This window comes from Salmo trutta, chromosome 10 (assembly GCF_901001165.1).
Source record: "Salmo trutta chromosome 10, fSalTru1.1, whole genome shotgun sequence".
Lineage (NCBI taxonomy): Eukaryota > Metazoa > Chordata > Actinopteri > Salmoniformes > Salmonidae > Salmo > Salmo trutta.
The window spans coordinates 8,611,724-8,628,813 of NC_042966.1; the positions used below are offsets into that span (position 1 = coordinate 8,611,724).

Sequence of the window (17,090 nt, forward strand, 5' to 3'; positions counted from 1 at the left end):
ACAGTCTTCGACATGTCACTACTGACTCTGTCTTCCTTCTCTCTCTCTCGCGCTCTCTCTCTCGCGCTCTCTCTCTCTCGCGCTCTCTCTCTCTCGCGCTCTCTCTCTCGCGCTCTCTCACTCTCTTTCTTTGTTCTCTTCAGATGGTTAAAGGGGGCTCCGAGTCCCTCTTGCGTTCCCTCCACGTCTCGAAGGACCCCACAGCCTACAGCTACATCAAAGTAGGAGGCCAGGTCAAGGTAGGTTACCACAGAAGTATATCCGCTTTGACCCTTTGTATAAACAACCACAAAATGTCACTTTATTTCTCAAGTTCTAGACCGTGAACGTCACTAATGCTGAGTTTATTTGGTAACACTGTTTATTTTTACAGGCATAAATAAAACGCAAGCCCATGCTCAGCAGATGTGCACGGTTGTTTGAATTTCTGACCACGTGAGCAGCTATGTTTACAACTGATGCTTTCGTGTTGCATAACAAAATGTGCAGCTATTGCATGAATTCAAAGTAATATATTATGTACGAACATCCAAAGGGTGCCAATGATGTCATGGTTTTGAGTGTCCGTCCCTCTAAAACAAGCCTTTGTGAAATTTCTGGGAGCCGTATAATTCCAGCTGTTAACACCCCGCCAGCAAGCATCTCTGTTCTGCTGTCTCTGCACTTGAAGTTTAATAAGTAGGAACAAAACAAAGTTGTATAACAGCAAACAGCGTGAAGTCATGGAACAGAGCAAGGCCAAAACAGCTGAAGTAGTTTGTGCATGGTGTGCAATGCTCCCATTTTAATAGAAACAGTCCTCGGCTGATGCTCACACCATCCTGTCTTAAAGACATTTGTGGTCATCTTGTCGTTCCTACTTTATGACTTTGGCTGCTGGGAGGAGGAACATGTCAGGAATGAACTCATACTTGCCAAAGTGAGGAAGTGGTGTACAGTATTTGGCTGGTGTTACAGACTAGTGAAAAGTATATGTCAAGGAAATAATTTTTGGAATAAGTTTTACTTCAAAATGGACAAAATGTTGAACGTGTTTTGTGTGAAGGGAACAGAAACGTTCCTGTTGTTTCCAATTTGATTGTCTTACTCATCCATTTCGTCCCTTCTTTCTCCCCATCACAGTCGTCCATTAACGATGGTGCTGATTTCAAAGCTGTGGCGGACGCCATGAAGGTGATCGGCTTCACACCAGATGAAATCCAGACTGTTTACAAGGTCCTGGCCACTATCTTGCACCTGGTAATACCCCATATTGACTCCTAACTCCTGGCCTTCCAGCAGGGTTAGCATAGGTTAAAATGAAACAGGGTAAAAGGGTATACTCAGCAATATGACAACATCATATACTGAGGGGTGTCTCCCTGTCGTGTGACCAGTGTCCCTTTTAAAATGGAACAGGCTTGAATGAAACGGCATTGAATTGAAACAGTCCTGCCCTTATTTGTCCTATTCCATTTACATTTTAGTCATTTAGCAGACGCTCTTATCCAGAGCGACTTACAGTAGTGAATGCATACATTGCATTATTTTTTTATTATACTGGTTGCCCATGGGAATCGAACCCACAACCCTGGCGTTGCAAACACCATGCTCTACCATCTGAGCCACACGGGACCTACCCTACACCACTACCCTTAGATCCAATGCTATCACTGTGTTCCTGTATTTATCTCCATGTGACCTCTCCCAGGGGAACCTGACATTTGGTGTGGACGGCGACACAACGCTGATTGAGAACTCCAAGGTGGTGGCGGTGATCGGGGACCTGCTGGCCACTAAGGAGGAGAATGTGGAAAAGGCCCTGCTCTACCGCACCGTTGCCACCGGCCGTGACGTCATCGACAAGCAGCACACGACCCAGGAGGCCAGTTACGGCCGGGATGCCTTGGCCAAGGTAGCTACTGCTAGTACGCTACGTTAACCGATTCACAGTTAACTGTCAAAATGCTGACTCTTAGCTAAGCTAGCTAATGCTAACTCTCAATGAAAGTGCTAACCCTCAAAAAGGGTTTGTGAAATGGGCCCCAATGTTAGACGTGGTAGGCGTAACCAAGTTTTAAAGTACCCAAGGTATTATTATGAAGGCTTCTGGGTAAAATAGCAGCCAGTGTAGGTAGCTGACCTATAGTACCCTGCTGTCTCTCATATGATCTTTATCTACTGTTGTCTGCCTTGGTGTTGGGGCGTGTGACCCACAGGCTATGTACGAAAGAATGTTCTGTTGGATCGTGGGAAGGATCAATGATGTCATCGAAGTGAAGAACTATGACGCCAAAGTCCACGGGAAGAACACAGTCATCGGAGTGCTGGACATCTACGGCTTTGAGATCTTTCAGAACAACAGGTTAGGAGACGTTACCGCTAGAAATATTGAATGTATTTCAGCGTAGAATGCCTACTTGAGTAAGTCTCTACATCAATATGAAATATACTGATTTTAAACACAATGTCTCTGTCATGACACTTGTATGTAACACAAGTATAAAACCGGGGTCACAGCCATTCGCTCACCCTCTCCTCTGTCTGTCTGTCTGTCTGTCTGTCTGTCTGTCTGTCTGTCTGTCTGTCTGTCTGTCTGTCTGTCTGTCTGTCTGTCTGTCTGTCTGTCTGTCTGTCTGTCTGTCTGTCTGTCTGTCTGACAGCTTTGAGCAGTTCTGTATCAACTATTGCAATGAGAAACTGCAGCAGCTCTTCATTCAGCTTGTGCTGAGGCAGGAACAGGAAGAGTACCAGCGCGAGGGAATCCCCTGGAAACACGTAAGGCCACATCTTGGTTCCACTCCACTCATGTCTTGTATTGCCTCCAACAGCATGGTCAATTTGCGTCAAGTCATTCTCCTTCAGTTGATTATGACTATTAGGATCGTCTTACTCCCTGTGCTGGTTGTAATGATATACTGATCCCCTGTTTTCTCTCTGTGCCTGGGCATAGATTGACTACTTCAACAACCAGATCATTGTGGACCTGGTGGAGCTGCAACACAAGGGCATCTTCTCTGTGCTGGACGAGGCCTGTATGAATGTGGGCAAAGTCACCGATGAGGTCTTCTTACAGGGACTCAACAGCAAGCTGGCCAAGCACGCCCACTACACTAGCCGCAAGGTATGTTTGAAAACAATTGGAAATAATTTTCAATTCATGAATTGAATTTCAATTCATTGACTGAATTGAAAGTGGAATTTACCTTAACAATGTGGACACATGGATACTTTCAAGGCTTGTTCCCAGCGATTACCTAAGTAATTCTATTAGCCCAACAACCAGTGGTTTTAAAACATAAGACAAGACTGAGGACTGTATACTTTGGCTAGTTTAAATGATCAGCTCCATCAAATGCTGTTTAAAGGTCCAATGCAGCCGTTTTTATCTCAATATGAAATAATTTCTGTGTAACATTAAGTGCAATACTATGATTGTTTTCAATTAAAATGGTCAAAAAGAAACATAAATAGCTTCTTAGCAAAGAGTAATTTCTCAGGCAAAAATATTGCTATGATTGTCTGGGAGTGGTCTGAACGGAGAGAGGGAAAACTGAATATTGGCAGAGATGTTTGAAACTTTTTCTTATTGGTCTATTAACTAATTTACTGCATGGTGATGTCACCAGGTTGGCCAAAACTCAATCCCACCAAAACAGGCAACAATTCAGGCTTTCTTTTCAACAACTATTACACTAAAATGGCATTATCATAATTTTCACAATTTCACAGTATTATTCCAACCTCATAGTGTGGAAATATATATATATATATATATATATATATATATATAAAACATTACACTGGGCCTTTAAAGTCGAATTGGCATTAAAAACATTGTAGACCACCAGAATAAGCTGACATGTGGAATTATTTTAAGAAGGTCATAACAAGGATAATTTAGATATTCCATTTTTTATTTTAAGACCCCTTGAATTATAAAACTATTTATATAAAAAATGATTTGATGAAGCTTTGAATTTGGCCCTACAGCTATTAGTCCATACAAACACATTAAATAACAGATTCACTACATGGAACAACAGATAGTCCGGAAAAAAATCTAAAGGAAGTTTGTTCTGAAATGTCTGTCCTATACCTGAGCAATATAAGAAAGATCAGGAAACCATTTTTTATTTTTTTTATTTTAAACATGTATTTAACCCCTTATTTTTGGCACTTAACTATCTCCATATATACTGTACTTAAAATGTGTTTTAAATAACTGGTACTGGGGGACCAGACGAGTCTTGTGAGGCTTGTGGTCATCCTAGAGCAAAACAACCGACATGTTTGTAAGAGTCTCACCTTTCCACAGAGGGGTCATAGTAGTGTGTAGCCCAAACTGTTCGGATGCTACAGACAGAAGTTGGCAGATCAGCTGTACCGATGTCAGACGAGTCGCGTTCGGATGCTACAGACAATTTAGTGAGAAGACAGATTTTTCAGGGTGTCCCATGGTCTAACAAACATCGCTCTAGCTCTGTCACCTTTCACCGCAGACACAGAAGTGCAACATCAGGGGCTGCAGTGGATTGAGACGCATCCCCCACAAAAAAAGTATATATATATCTATATCTCTATATCTCTATATCTCTATCTGTAGCATAAACTGATGGATTTTGATGGGGATTGTTTTTATTATGCCAATTAGATTTCCGCGGGGCAGGAGAAAACCACTCTAGGTTGTTTAACAGGTTAGATGACTGCATTTTACAGGGTAGTATTTCACTCAGTGGACCACAAGAGGGCAACAGGCCCTCGTTTCTCTATCTAACTCGACACTTTGCTCCCGGTGATGTCACTGGCAGCCAATGAGAGTCAATGGAGCTGGCGTCTTGCTGCGCTGGCATGGGTGTTAGAGGGTAGGAGAAGAGAATGGAAGAGACTGAGGATCATAGCAAGAGAAACAGATATTCAGGTAAAGAGGAGGGGAGGGAGATGGTGCACGGTAAAGATGGAGGCCGTGTCAACTGACATCCAGGTTGTTTTCCCCCCAACATCTTAGAATCAGTGTTATGTGTCATCATCCTGGCTGTTGCTGACTTGTACCCTGTAAAGATTGTTCTTCAGGCAATGCTGCTAGCCAAGGTCTCATTCAGTCCAGTGGGTGATGGTATACAGTGTCTTCGGGAAAGTATTCAGACCCCTTAACTTTTTACACATTTTGTTAAGTTACAGCCTTATTCTAAAATGTATTAAATAGTTTTTTCCCCCCCTAACCAATCTACACACAATAACCCATAATGACAAAGAAAAAATAGTTTTTTAGAAAATTGTGAACATTTATTACAATAAAAATAAACTAAATATCAGATTTACATAAGTATTCAGACCCTTTACTTAGTACTTTGTTGATGCACCTTTGGCAGCGATTACAGCATCAAGTCTTCTTGGGTATGACACTACTAGCTTGGCACACCTCTATTTTGGGCTCTGGCTGGGCTACTCAAGGATATTGAGACTTCTCCCATAGCCACTCCTGCGTTGTCTTGACTGTGTGCTTAGGGTCGTTGTCCTGTTGGAAGGTGAACCTTCGTCCCAGTCTGAGGTCCTGAGCGCTCTGGAGCAGGTTTTCAACAAGGATATCTTTGTACTTTGCTCCGTTCATCTTTGCGTGCGGAAAATGTGGGAAAAGTCAAGGGGACTTGACTGCATCCCCCCTCAGGTGAATAAAGCGATTACATATATACTTCATAGACCAAGTCATAGATTATCTTGAGGACTGGCAGGCAGGTGGTTATCATACTATGTTTATTTTATTTTTATTTATTTTACCGTTATTTTACCAGGTAAGTTGACTGAGAACACATTCTCATTTACAGCAACGACCTGGGGAATAGTTTCAGGGGAGAGGAGGGGGATGAATGAGCCAATTGTAAGCTGGGGATGATTAGGTGGCCGTGATGGTATGAGTGCCAGATTGGGAATTTAGCCAGGACACCGGGGTTAACACCCCTACTCTTACGATAAGTGCAATGGGATCTTTAATGACCTCAGAGTCAGGACACCCGTTTAACGTCCCATCCGAAAGACGGCACCCTACACAGGGCAGTGTCCCCAATCACTGCCCTGGGGTATTGGGATATTTTTTAGACCAGAGGAAAGAGCGCCTCCTACTGGCCCTCCAATACCACTTCCAGCAGCATCTGGTCCCCCATCCAGGGACTGACCAGGACCAACCCTGCTTAGCATCAGAAGCAAGCCAGCAGTTGGATGCAGGGTGGTATGCTGCTGGCGATGTGTGCGCGTGTGTGTGCACTGGCCTCTGCAGAGATAACACACCTAGCGCTACACAGAGTCCCCATAGACTCCAGCGGAGAAGATTGACAGGCAGAGAACGAGAGAATAAAAAAATGGAACCTTTATTTAACTAGAGAAGGGGGAAAAAAAGTAGATTTGAATGCTGCTGCCACGTTAGTATGATGATGTGGATGTCTGTTCGCATAGCGTACTTACGCTATCATCTACAATCTGGTTAGACACAGTAACTAAGCTCTGTAACAATACAGGAACTTCTACTTAAAGACGCTTGACTCCTGATATTGTTATCAGTAAAAAAAAGAAAAAATCCACTCAAATGTTACTTTTAAAAGTTGGATTTATTGCGGAAGCATGACGTTATTGCAGCAGCGTAGCAGAGAATGCTCCGAGGCTCATCCCTGGTGCATTGGAGGGACACATTCTTTGGATTTACAGATTCTCCTCACCTCACGCCCCGTACTCTAGAAGCAGCTCTGATTGGAAAGTTTTGAAATGTTCATGGCTGCCAGGTTCAAAGTGACTCACAGACTCTGCGGGCCTGAAATACCTTTTTTTTTTAACATTGCAGTTCTTGTCGGGAATCTTCCAAAGTGAGTGTGGGAGTTGGAAGTGTGAAAGGGAATGGGGAGGGGAGGTAAAGATGGGATGAGGAAGAGATTGAGCGAGACCGAGCGAGGGAGTGAAAAAGGCAAAATGAGGGATGTGTGAGAGAGAGCGGGGGAGTGAGGAAAAAGGGAGGAGAGTGCGAGAAGCAGCGCTGTCATATTCGATTAGCCTGTAATAGGAGTTGCACTGTCTGTCAGCACTAATGTCCTCACCCTCTTTATATAAAGGACAAGTCCTGGAGCTGCTAGACACCAAGGTTTCTCTGTGTTCTCCTGGCTGACTGTCGCCCTGTATAAACTCTCACAACACACATAGACACCGTTGGCAAAGACCTCACACTCCAGATCAGAGAGAGAGAGAGAGAGGGTGGAAACGAAGCAGCGTCTTGATCAGTGGCGGCGTCTTCAGGCGCGTCTTGGCTTCAAAAACTCCTCCAGATCTGGTTGTTGTGTTATTGCTCTGAGTGTCTGATGAAAACATCCCTTTTTAAAAAATCCCTGTTATTGGTTTTCCAGTCCTGTTAGGGCTGTTAGATATTAATCAAGGGGTTGTTTGAAGCGGTGGAGCTGGGTTGTTGTTGTCGTCAGACCTCTCACTTAGATAAAACTACTGGAGGTAATTGATACTGTACATAATGGGACTGTTGTGGAGGGGGGGCGGTTGTGTCTTGCCTCTTCATAGTGTGAGACAGGAGTGGTCACTGACAACTGTATAATAGAACTTTTGAAGACACGTTTAAACAGGACTGCAGTTGTTCTTGCTCGATTAAAGTTAAGGAAACACTTCCCTGCTTCTTCGAGAACTCCCTGTTGTCGATACCAATACACGAATCTCTCCTCTCTGACTCATATGCCTTCTCTTCTGCACTTTATGAGGTTGTACCCCTGTAATACCACGTCTGAAGGCTGGTTTTAAGGGCTACTTTTCTACCACCTTTGCATGGGTCCTGGTCCTCTGCCGCATGTAGGACTTGTTGTCGTCTGCTTTCCTTCTCCGGGTCGCTTTGATCCTCCCAGATGTTTTTTTTTTTTTTTACTCCGTTAACTCTTTGCTGACACAAGCCTTCCTGCTGAGAGCGGTCGTCATGGCAGCCTGTACCCACCCCTCCCTTGCTCTCTCTCCCTCTATCGCTCCCTCTTCTCCCTCTATCGCTCCCTCTCCCTCTTCACCACCTCTCTCTTTCTCGCTCTCTCTCTCTCCGTACTATCACGCAGACACACACACATACACACACACTCACAATCTGTCTCCTCTCCCTCCGTGCCCCCTTTCTCTTTACTGTCTACCCTCTGATCCTACTATTTGCAGTCTCTGCACATGCCCTGTACAGTCGCAGCATAGGATGCTGTGTGTTTGTGTGCGTGTCTTTGCGTGTCTGTGTGTGTATGTGCCTGTATGCTTGCGAATGCATGCAGCGGCAGGCTGCCCCTAAGTGATTACCCTTTCATGCACCATGTGGTGGAGATGCTAATAGCGGGGTCCTGCTGTTCATTAGCTCTAATGTATTTACATTACAATACAACACAAGGACAGGGGGGGACAGGAAAGAGGTACGTCTAGAGTGGTCTCATGCATGTCTACGAGAGACCTTCAAACAAGCGCTTCCGGTTCCAACACATAGGCTTTTCACCTTCTGAATGCAGCATATTCTTGATGTCACGTTTTGAACTTCTCCTCGAAGTGGGTGCTTAGTCTCTGTTGATGTTTCTGTTTTTAGAGAATGCGGTAATGATAATATGAATGCGGGTCTAGAGAGGTTGTGTAGGGAGAGAGTAAATACCATGGTGCAGTGGGCGTGCAACAGCACCATTCATCTCCCTGGGTCCTGATTGGCTCCTGTGGTGAGTGAATGACAGGTTTGGAGCAAGTCAATTGGCCCGCGTGGCGCGTGTGCCCTGCAGGTGCCAGCTTAGTTAGCAGGCGGGACTGCGAGGCCCTGGTGGCGAACAGGATGGCGGGTGGAGGTGGCAGAGGAGAGGCGCTGGAGGGAGGGCAAGGTTTGGGCAGGAGGACGAGGGACAGCAGGTGCTAGGGTGATCAGAGGGGTTTCTGCTATAAAGCTGTTCACATTTACACGAGGCTATTGGCCTCATGTGACAAGAGTTGCGCAGAAAATTGGAGTTGGACAGATATGAATGGCCAACATGATCACATACGTTTTAAATCAAAGAATGTTCAGTGCTCTTGTGGACAGGTGCGGTGTCTTCTTCAAAAGAATGAATGTGGAACTATAAGACCCAAGAGCGCCGTGGCCGAAAGGCAAGGGAACTAATGCCAAAAATCTTCTCCATTCTCATTTCTCCCTCTCTCGCTCTGTCTCCCCTCGTAACTCTCTCGTTACCTCTTTTTCCCCCGTCACCTCATCCCAAATGTAGCTCTGTCCTTCTCTTTAATTTCCCTTTCTCTTTATTTTCTCCCTCTCTCTAAAGCCCCCCCTCTTTCTCATCTGAAATAGGCATTAGACTGGATAAAGAGTGAGGCAGACACGGACAGACACGTGGCAATAATGCTCCTTTGCACCCCATTATTTCTATTTCTACTTTGCACTTTCTTCCACTACAAATCTACCATTCCAGTGTTTTACTTGCTATATTGTATTTACTTCGCCACCATGGCTTTTTTTGCCTTTACCTCCCTTATCTCACCTCATTTGCTCACATTGTATATAGACTTATTTTTCTACTGTATTATTGACTGTATGTTTGTTTTACTTCATGTGTAACTCTGTTGTTGTATGTGTCGAACTGCTTTGCTTTATCTTGGCCAGGTCGCAATTGTAAATGAGAACTTGTTCTCAACTTGCCTACCTGGTTAAATAAAGGTGAAATAAATAAAATAAATAAAAATAGTATAGCTGGTAGTGTCTGTGGAGGGGGACGTATTGTCGTAGATGAGGACAAGATGGCTTCCAGTGGCCTCCGTCTGTCTAGCTGCCAGGATCGCTGTCTGTTTGGTCTGGCTGGCTGCACTGGGCCCTTCATGGATCAATTCCCTATCACAGTTCGACTGAAGTATTTCTGCTATGGCCGTTCCCATTCATTTCCAAGGCTTTGAATAGGAATTTGAATGCGTTCACACAGATTTACACAGTATAGAGATTTGTGTATTTTCCTCCACGGTTTTTGGCCTGTCAGGCGTTCTCGTTAGCAACATCCTCATTCCGGTCTTCAGGGACTTTCCCTTCTCTCTTCTTCCTGTGGTGTGTGTGTGTGTGTGTGTGTGTGTGTGTGTGTGTGTGTGTGTGTGTGTGTGTGTGTGTGTGTGTGTGTGTGTGTGTGTGTGTGTGTGTGTGAGCTCTCCGCTCGATGACTCATCCGCTTCGGCACTCTCTTCTCTCTGTTTCTCCTAACATCTTGGCTGTCCCTCTTTTATATAACACTCTGGCTGTCCCAATGGCTCTGGCTGTCCCAGGAGGCTCTGTATCATTGTACTCCGCTATACAGCCTGCAACCTCCTCGTCCTTCTAGCTCTAATCATATTGCTAATCATTTCTGCCTTGTATTTGAATGAGACTGGATGCCTCTCTCTCTGATGTCAGTGAACTATTTGATGGATGTCACTGCAGTAGTGGCGCTAATATCATGCTACTCGCTTGCCTTGTATGTCGCCATGCCACAGGTCTGCCTAGGGCGTCCTCTCTCTGTCACCAGACACACAAGTTGGTCTACCGTCGCACACCGATATACCACTGACACGGTCACACACATTAACACAAAGGTGCACACACGTGGATGGATGGATATACAGACACAAACAAACAGGTACACACACATACAGTCGGGTATTCACGCATGCCCACAGACAGGGAAATGACAGGTGGCAGAGGACTGCGGCAGACCTCTCTAAAGTTCCCGGCATGTTCCTTTTCTCTCCTCTCTGCACTCCACCACTGGCCTACATACAGCTAGCCACATCAGTTCCTGCGTCACCCCACACGGCTCATTCATATTTCACGTGCACAGATTGCCCCCTTCTCTCTCTGTCTCTCTAGCTCACACTCCAGTGGGAGAGAATAGCATGTATCCCACCTGACTGTGCTGGTGTTTTAGCAACCTTGTTTTCTGCACCAGTGGCTCTGCTGCTTCTCTCCCTCTCTAATGGGGATACAGTACAGGACGTTATATCTGGGGAAGCAGCTTCTCTGTCTCTAATGGGGATACAGTAGGTTATATCTGGGGAAGCAGCTTGTCTCCCTCTAATGGGGATACAGTAGGTTATATCTGGGGAAGCAGCTTCTTTGTCTCTCTAATGGGGACACAGTAGGTTATATCTGGGGAAGCAGCTTCTCTCTCTCTAATGGGGATACAGTAGGTTATATCTGGGGAAGCAGCTTCTCTCTCTCTCTCTAATGGATACAGTAGGTTATATCTGGGGAAGCAGCTTCTCTCTCTCTCTAATGGATACAGTAGGTTATATCTGGGGAAGCAGCTTCTCTCTCTAATGGGGACACAGTAGGTTATATCTGGGGAAGCAGCTTCTCTCTCTAATGGGGATACAGTAGGTTATATCTGGGGAAGCAGCTTCTCTCTCTAATGGGGACACAGTAGGTTATATCTGGGGAAGCATCTTCTCCCTCTCTAATGGGGACACAGTAGGTTATATCTGGGGAAGCAGCTTCTCTCTCTCTCTAATGGGGACACAGTAGGTTATATCTGGGGAAGCAGCTTCTCTCTCTCTAATGGGGACACAGTAGGTTATATCTGGGGAAGCAGCTTCTCCCTCTCTAATGGGGACACAGTAGGTTATATCTGGGGAAGCAGCTTCTCTCTCTAATGGGGACACAGTAGGTTATATCTGGGGAAAAAGCTTCTCTCTCTAATGGGGGTACAGTAGGTTATATCTGGGGAAGCAGCTTCTCTGTCTCTCTAATGGGGGTACAGTAGGTTATATCTGGGGAAGCAGCTTCTCTCTCTCTAATGGGGATACAGTAGGTTATATCTGGGGAAGCAGCTTCTCTCTCTCTAATGGGGATACAGTAGGTTATATCTGGGGAAGCAGCTTCTCTCTCTCTAATGGGGATACAGTAGGTTATATCTGGGGAAGCAGCTTCTCTGTCTCTCTAATGGGGTACAGTAGGTTATATCTGGGGAAGCAGCTTCTCTCTCTCTAATGGGGGTACAGTAGGTTATATCTGGGGAAGCAGCTTCTCTGTCTCTCTAATGGGGATACAGTAGGTTATATCTGGGGAAGCAGCTTCTCTGTCTCTCTAATGGATACAGTAGGTTATATCTGGGGAAGCAGCTTCTCTGTCTCTCTAATGGGGATACAGTAGGTTATATCTGGGGAAGCAGCTTCTCTGTCTCTAATGGGGATACAGTAGATTATATCTGGGGAAGCAGCTTCTCTCTCTCTAATGGGGGTACAGGACGTTATATCTGGGGAAGCAGCTTCTCTATCTCTAATGTGGGTACAGTAGGTTATATCTGGGGAAGCAGCTTCTCTGTCTCTCTAATGGGGATACAGTAGGTTATATCTGGGGAAGCAGCTTCTCTGTCTCTCTAATGGGGGTACAGTAGGTTATATCTGGGGAAGAAGCTTCGCTCTCTCTAATGGGGACACAGTAGGTTATATCTGGGGAAGCAGCTTCTCTGTCTCTCTAATCGGGATACAGTATGTTATATCTGGGGAAGCAGCTTCTCTGTCTCTAATAGGGATACAGTAGGTTATATCTGGGGAAGCAGCTTCTCTCTCTCTAATGGGGGTACAGGACGTTATATCTGGGGAAGCAGCTTCTCTGTCTCTCTAATGGATACAGTAGGTTATATCTGGGGAAGCAGCTTCTCTGTCTCTCTAATGGGGATACAGTAGGTTATATCTGGGGAAGCAGCTTCTCTGTCTCTCTAATGGATACAGTAGGTTATATCTGGGGAAGCAGCTTCTCTCTCTCTAATGGGGATACAGTAGATTATATCTGGGGAAGCAGCTTCTCTGTCTCTCTTATGGATACAGTAGGTTATATCTGGGGAAGCAGCTTCTCTCTCTAATGGGGGTACTGTAGGTTATATCTGGGGAAGCAGCTTCTCTGTCTCTCTAATGGATACAGTAGGTTATATCTGGGGAAGCAGCTTATCTCTCTCTCTAATGGATACAGTAGGTTATATCTGGGGAAGCAGCTTCTCTGTCTCTCTAATGGGGACACAGTAGGTTATATCTGGGGAAGCAGCTTCTCTCTCTAATGGGGATACAGTAGGTTATATCTGGGGAAGCAGCTTCTCTCTCTCTAATGGGGATACAGTAGGTTATATCTGGGGAAGCAGCTTCTCTGTCTCTCTAATGGGGACACAGTAGGTTATATCTGGGGAAGCAGCCTCTCTCTCTCTAATGGGGTACAGGACGTTATATCTGGGGAAGCAGCTTCTCTCTCTCTAATGGGGGTACAGTAGGTTATATCTGGGGAAGCAGCTTCTCTGTCTCTCTAATGGGGATACAGTAGGTTATATCTGGGGAAGCAGCTTCTCTGTCTCTCTAATGGATACAGTAGGTTATATCTGGGGAAGCAGCTTCTCTGTCTCTCTATTGGGGATACAGTAGGTTATATCTGGGGAAGCAGCTTCTCTGTCTCTAATGGGGATACAGTAGGTTATATCTGGGGAAGCAGCTTCTCTCTCTCTAATGGGGGTACAGGACGTTATATCTGGGGAAGCAGCTTATCTCGCTCTAATGGGGGTACAGTAGGTTATATCTGGGGAAGCAGCTTCACTCTCTCTAATGGGGGTACAGTAGGTTATATCTGGGGAAGCAGCTCCTCTGTCTCTCTAATGGGGATACAGTAGGTTATATCTGGGGAAGCAGCTTCTCTGTCTCTCTAATGGGGGTACAGTAGGTTATATCTGGGGAAGCAGCTTCGCTCTCTCTAATGGGGACACAGTAGGTTATATCTGGGGAAGCAGCTTCTCTGTCTCTCTAATGGGGATACAGTAGGTTATATCTGGGGAAGCAGCTTCGCTCTCTCTAATGGGGACACAGTAGGTTATATCTGGGGAAGCAGCTTCTCTGTCTCTCTAATGGGGATACAGTAGGTTATATCTGGGGAAGCAGCTTCTCTGTCTCTCTAATGGGGATACAGTAGGTTATATCTGGGGAAGCAGCTTCTCTCTCTCTAATGGGGGTACAGGACGTTATATCTGGGGAAGCAGCTTCTCTCTCTCTAATGGGGGTACAGTAGGTTATATCTGGGGAAGCAGCTTCTCTCTCTCTCTAATGGGGGTACAGTAGGTTAAATCTGGGGAAGCAGCTTCTCTCTCTCTCTAATGGGGATACAGTAGGTTATATCTGGGGAAGCAGCTTCTCTGTCTCTCTAATGGGGGTACAGTAGGTTATATCTGGGGAAGCAGCTTCTCTCTCTCTAATGGGGACACAGTAGGTTATATCTGGGGAAGCAGCTTCTCTGTCTCTCTAATGGATACAGTAGGTTATATCTGGGGAAGCAGCTTCTCTGTCTCTCTAATGGGGATACAGTAGGTTATATCTGGGGAAGCAGCTTCTCTGTCTTTCTAATGGATACAGTAGGTTATATCTGGGGAAGCAGCTTCTCTCTCTCTAATGGGGATACAGTAGATTATATCTGGGGAAGCAGCTTCTCTGTCTCTCTAATGGATACAGTAGGTTATATCTGGGGAAGCAGATTCTCTCTCTCTAATGGGGATACAGTTGGTTATATCTGGGGAAGCAGCTTCTCTGTCTCTCTAATGGGGTACAGTAGGTTATATCTGGGGAAGCAGCTTCTCTCTCTCTAATGGGGGTACAGTAGGTTATATCTGGGGAAGCAGCTTCTCTGTCTCTCTAATGGGGATACAGTAGGTTATATCTGGGGAAGCAGCTTCTCTGTCTCTCTAATGGATACAGTAGGTTATATCTGGGGAAGCAGCTTCTCTGTCTCTCTAATGGGGATACAGTAGGTTATATCTGGGGAAGCAGCTTCTCTCTCTCTAATGGGGGTACAGGACGTTATATCTGGGGAAGCAGCTTCTCTGTCTCTCTAATGGATACAGTAGGTTATATCTGGGGAAGCAGCTTCTCTGTCTCTCTAATGGGGATACAGTAGGTTATATCTGGGGAAGCAGCTTCTCTGTCTCTCTAATGGATACAGTAGGTTATATCTGGGGAAGCAGCTTCTCTCTCTCTAATGGGGATACAGTAGATTATATCTGGGGAAGCAGCTTCTCTGTCTCTCTTATGGATACAGTAGGTTATATCTGGGGAAGCAGCTTCACTCTCTCTAATGGGGGTACAGTAGGTTATATCTGGGGAAGCAGCTTCTCTGTCTCTCTAATGGGGATACAGTAGGTTATATCTGGGGAAGCAGCTTCTCTGTCTCTCTAATGGGGGTACAGTAGGTTATATCTGGGGAAGCAGCTTCGCTCTCTCTAATGGGGACACAGTAGGTTATATCTGGGGAAGCAGCTTCTCTGTCTCTCTAATGGGGATACAGTAGGTTATATCTGGGGAAGCAGCTTCGCTCTCTCTAATGGGGACACAGTAGGTTATATCTGGGGAAGCAGCTTCTCTGTCTCTCTAATGGGGATACAGTAGGTTATATCTGGGGAAGCAGCTTCTCTGTCTCTAATGGGGATACAGTAGGTTATATCTGGGGAAGCAGCTTCTCTCTCTCTAATGGGGGTACAGGACGTTATATCTGGGGAAGCAGCTTCTCTCTCTCTAATGGGGGTACAGTAGGTTATATCTGGGGAAGCAGCTTCTCTCTCTCTCTAATGGGGGTACAGTAGGTTATATCTGGGGAAGCAGCTTCTCTCTCTCTCTAATGGGGATACAGTAGGTTATATCTGGGGAAGCAGCTTCTCTGTCTCTCTAATGGGGGTACAGTAGGTTATATCTGGGGAAGCAGCTTCTCTCTCTCTAATGGGGACACAGTAGGTTATATCTGGGGAAGCAGCTTCTCTGTCTCTCTAATGGATACAGTAGGTTATATCTGGGGAAGCAGCTTCTCTGTCTCTCTAATGGGGATACAGTAGGTTATATCTGGGGAAGCAGCTTCTCTGTCTTTCTAATGGATACAGTAGGTTATATCTGGGGAAGCAGCTTCTCTCTCTCTAATGGGGATACAGTAGATTATATCTGGGGAAGCAGCTTCTCTGTCTCTCTAATGGATACAGTAGGTTATATCTGGGGAAGCAGATTCTCTCTCTAATGGGGGTACTGTAGGTTGTATCTGGGGAAGCAGCTTCTCTGTCTCTCTAATGGATACAGTAGGTTATATCTGGGGAAGCAGCTTATCTCTCTCTCTAATGGATACAGTAGGTAATATCTGGGGAAGCAGCTTCTCTGTCTCTCTAATGGGGACACAGTAGGTTATATCTGGGGAAGCAGCTTCTCTCTCTAATGGGGATACAGTAGGTTATATCTGGGGAAGCAGCTTATCTCTCTCTCTAATGGGGATACAGTAGGTTATATCTGGGGAAGCAGCTTCTCTCTCTCTAATGGGGACACAGTAGGTTATATCTTGGGAAGCAGCTTCTCTCTCTCTAATGGGGACACAGTAGGTTATATCTGGGGAAGCAGCTTCTCTCTCTCTAATGGGGATACAGTAGGTTATATCTGATGAAGCAGCTTCTCTCTCTAATGGGGGTACTGTAGGTTATATCTGGGGAAGCAGCTTCTCTGTCTCTAATGGATACAGTAGGTTATATCTGGGGAAGCATCTTCTCTCTCTAATGGGGATACAGTAGGTTATATCTGGGGAAGCAGCTTCTCTCTCTCTAATGGGGATACAGTAGGTTATATCTGGGGAAGCAGCTTCTCTCTCTAATGGGGATACAGTAGGTTATATCTGGGGAAGCAGCTTCTCTCTCTCTAATGGGGATACAGTAGGTTATATCTGGGGAAGCAGCTTCTCTCTCTCTAATGGGGACACAGTAGGTTATATCTGGGGAAGCAGCTTCTATCTCTCTAATGGGGATACAGTAGGTTATATCTGGGGAAGCAGCTTCTCTCTCTCTAATGGGGGTACAGTAGGTTATATCTGGGGAAGCAGCTTCTCTCTCTCTCTAATGGGGGTACAGTAGGTTATATCTGGGGAAGCAGCTTCTCTCTCTCTCTAATGGGGATACAGTAGGTTATATCTGGGGAAGCAGCTTCTCTGTCTCTCTAATGGATACAGTAGGTTATATCTGGGTAAGCAGCTTCTCTCTCTAATGGGGACACAGTAGGTTATATCTGGGGAAGCAGCTTCTCTCTCTCTAATGGGGATACAGTAGGTTATATCTGGGGAAGCAGCTTCTCTC

General features: G+C 45.4%; 1 protein-coding gene across 1 annotated transcript in view; it reads left to right on the forward strand.

Annotated features, from left to right (window-relative positions):
* Window positions 1-17,090, forward strand: part of LOC115201048 (unconventional myosin-Id) — a 138,669-nt gene that overhangs the window by 49,868 nt on the left and 71,711 nt on the right. The window contains exons 6-11 of the mRNA XM_029764275.1: window positions 144-239; window positions 1,123-1,239; window positions 1,691-1,894; window positions 2,199-2,344; window positions 2,643-2,757; window positions 2,933-3,103. Of these exons, the coding sequence (XP_029620135.1) occupies window positions 144-239; window positions 1,123-1,239; window positions 1,691-1,894; window positions 2,199-2,344; window positions 2,643-2,757; window positions 2,933-3,103 (849 nt within the window). The remainder of the gene's footprint in view (window positions 1-143; window positions 240-1,122; window positions 1,240-1,690; window positions 1,895-2,198; window positions 2,345-2,642; window positions 2,758-2,932; window positions 3,104-17,090) is intronic.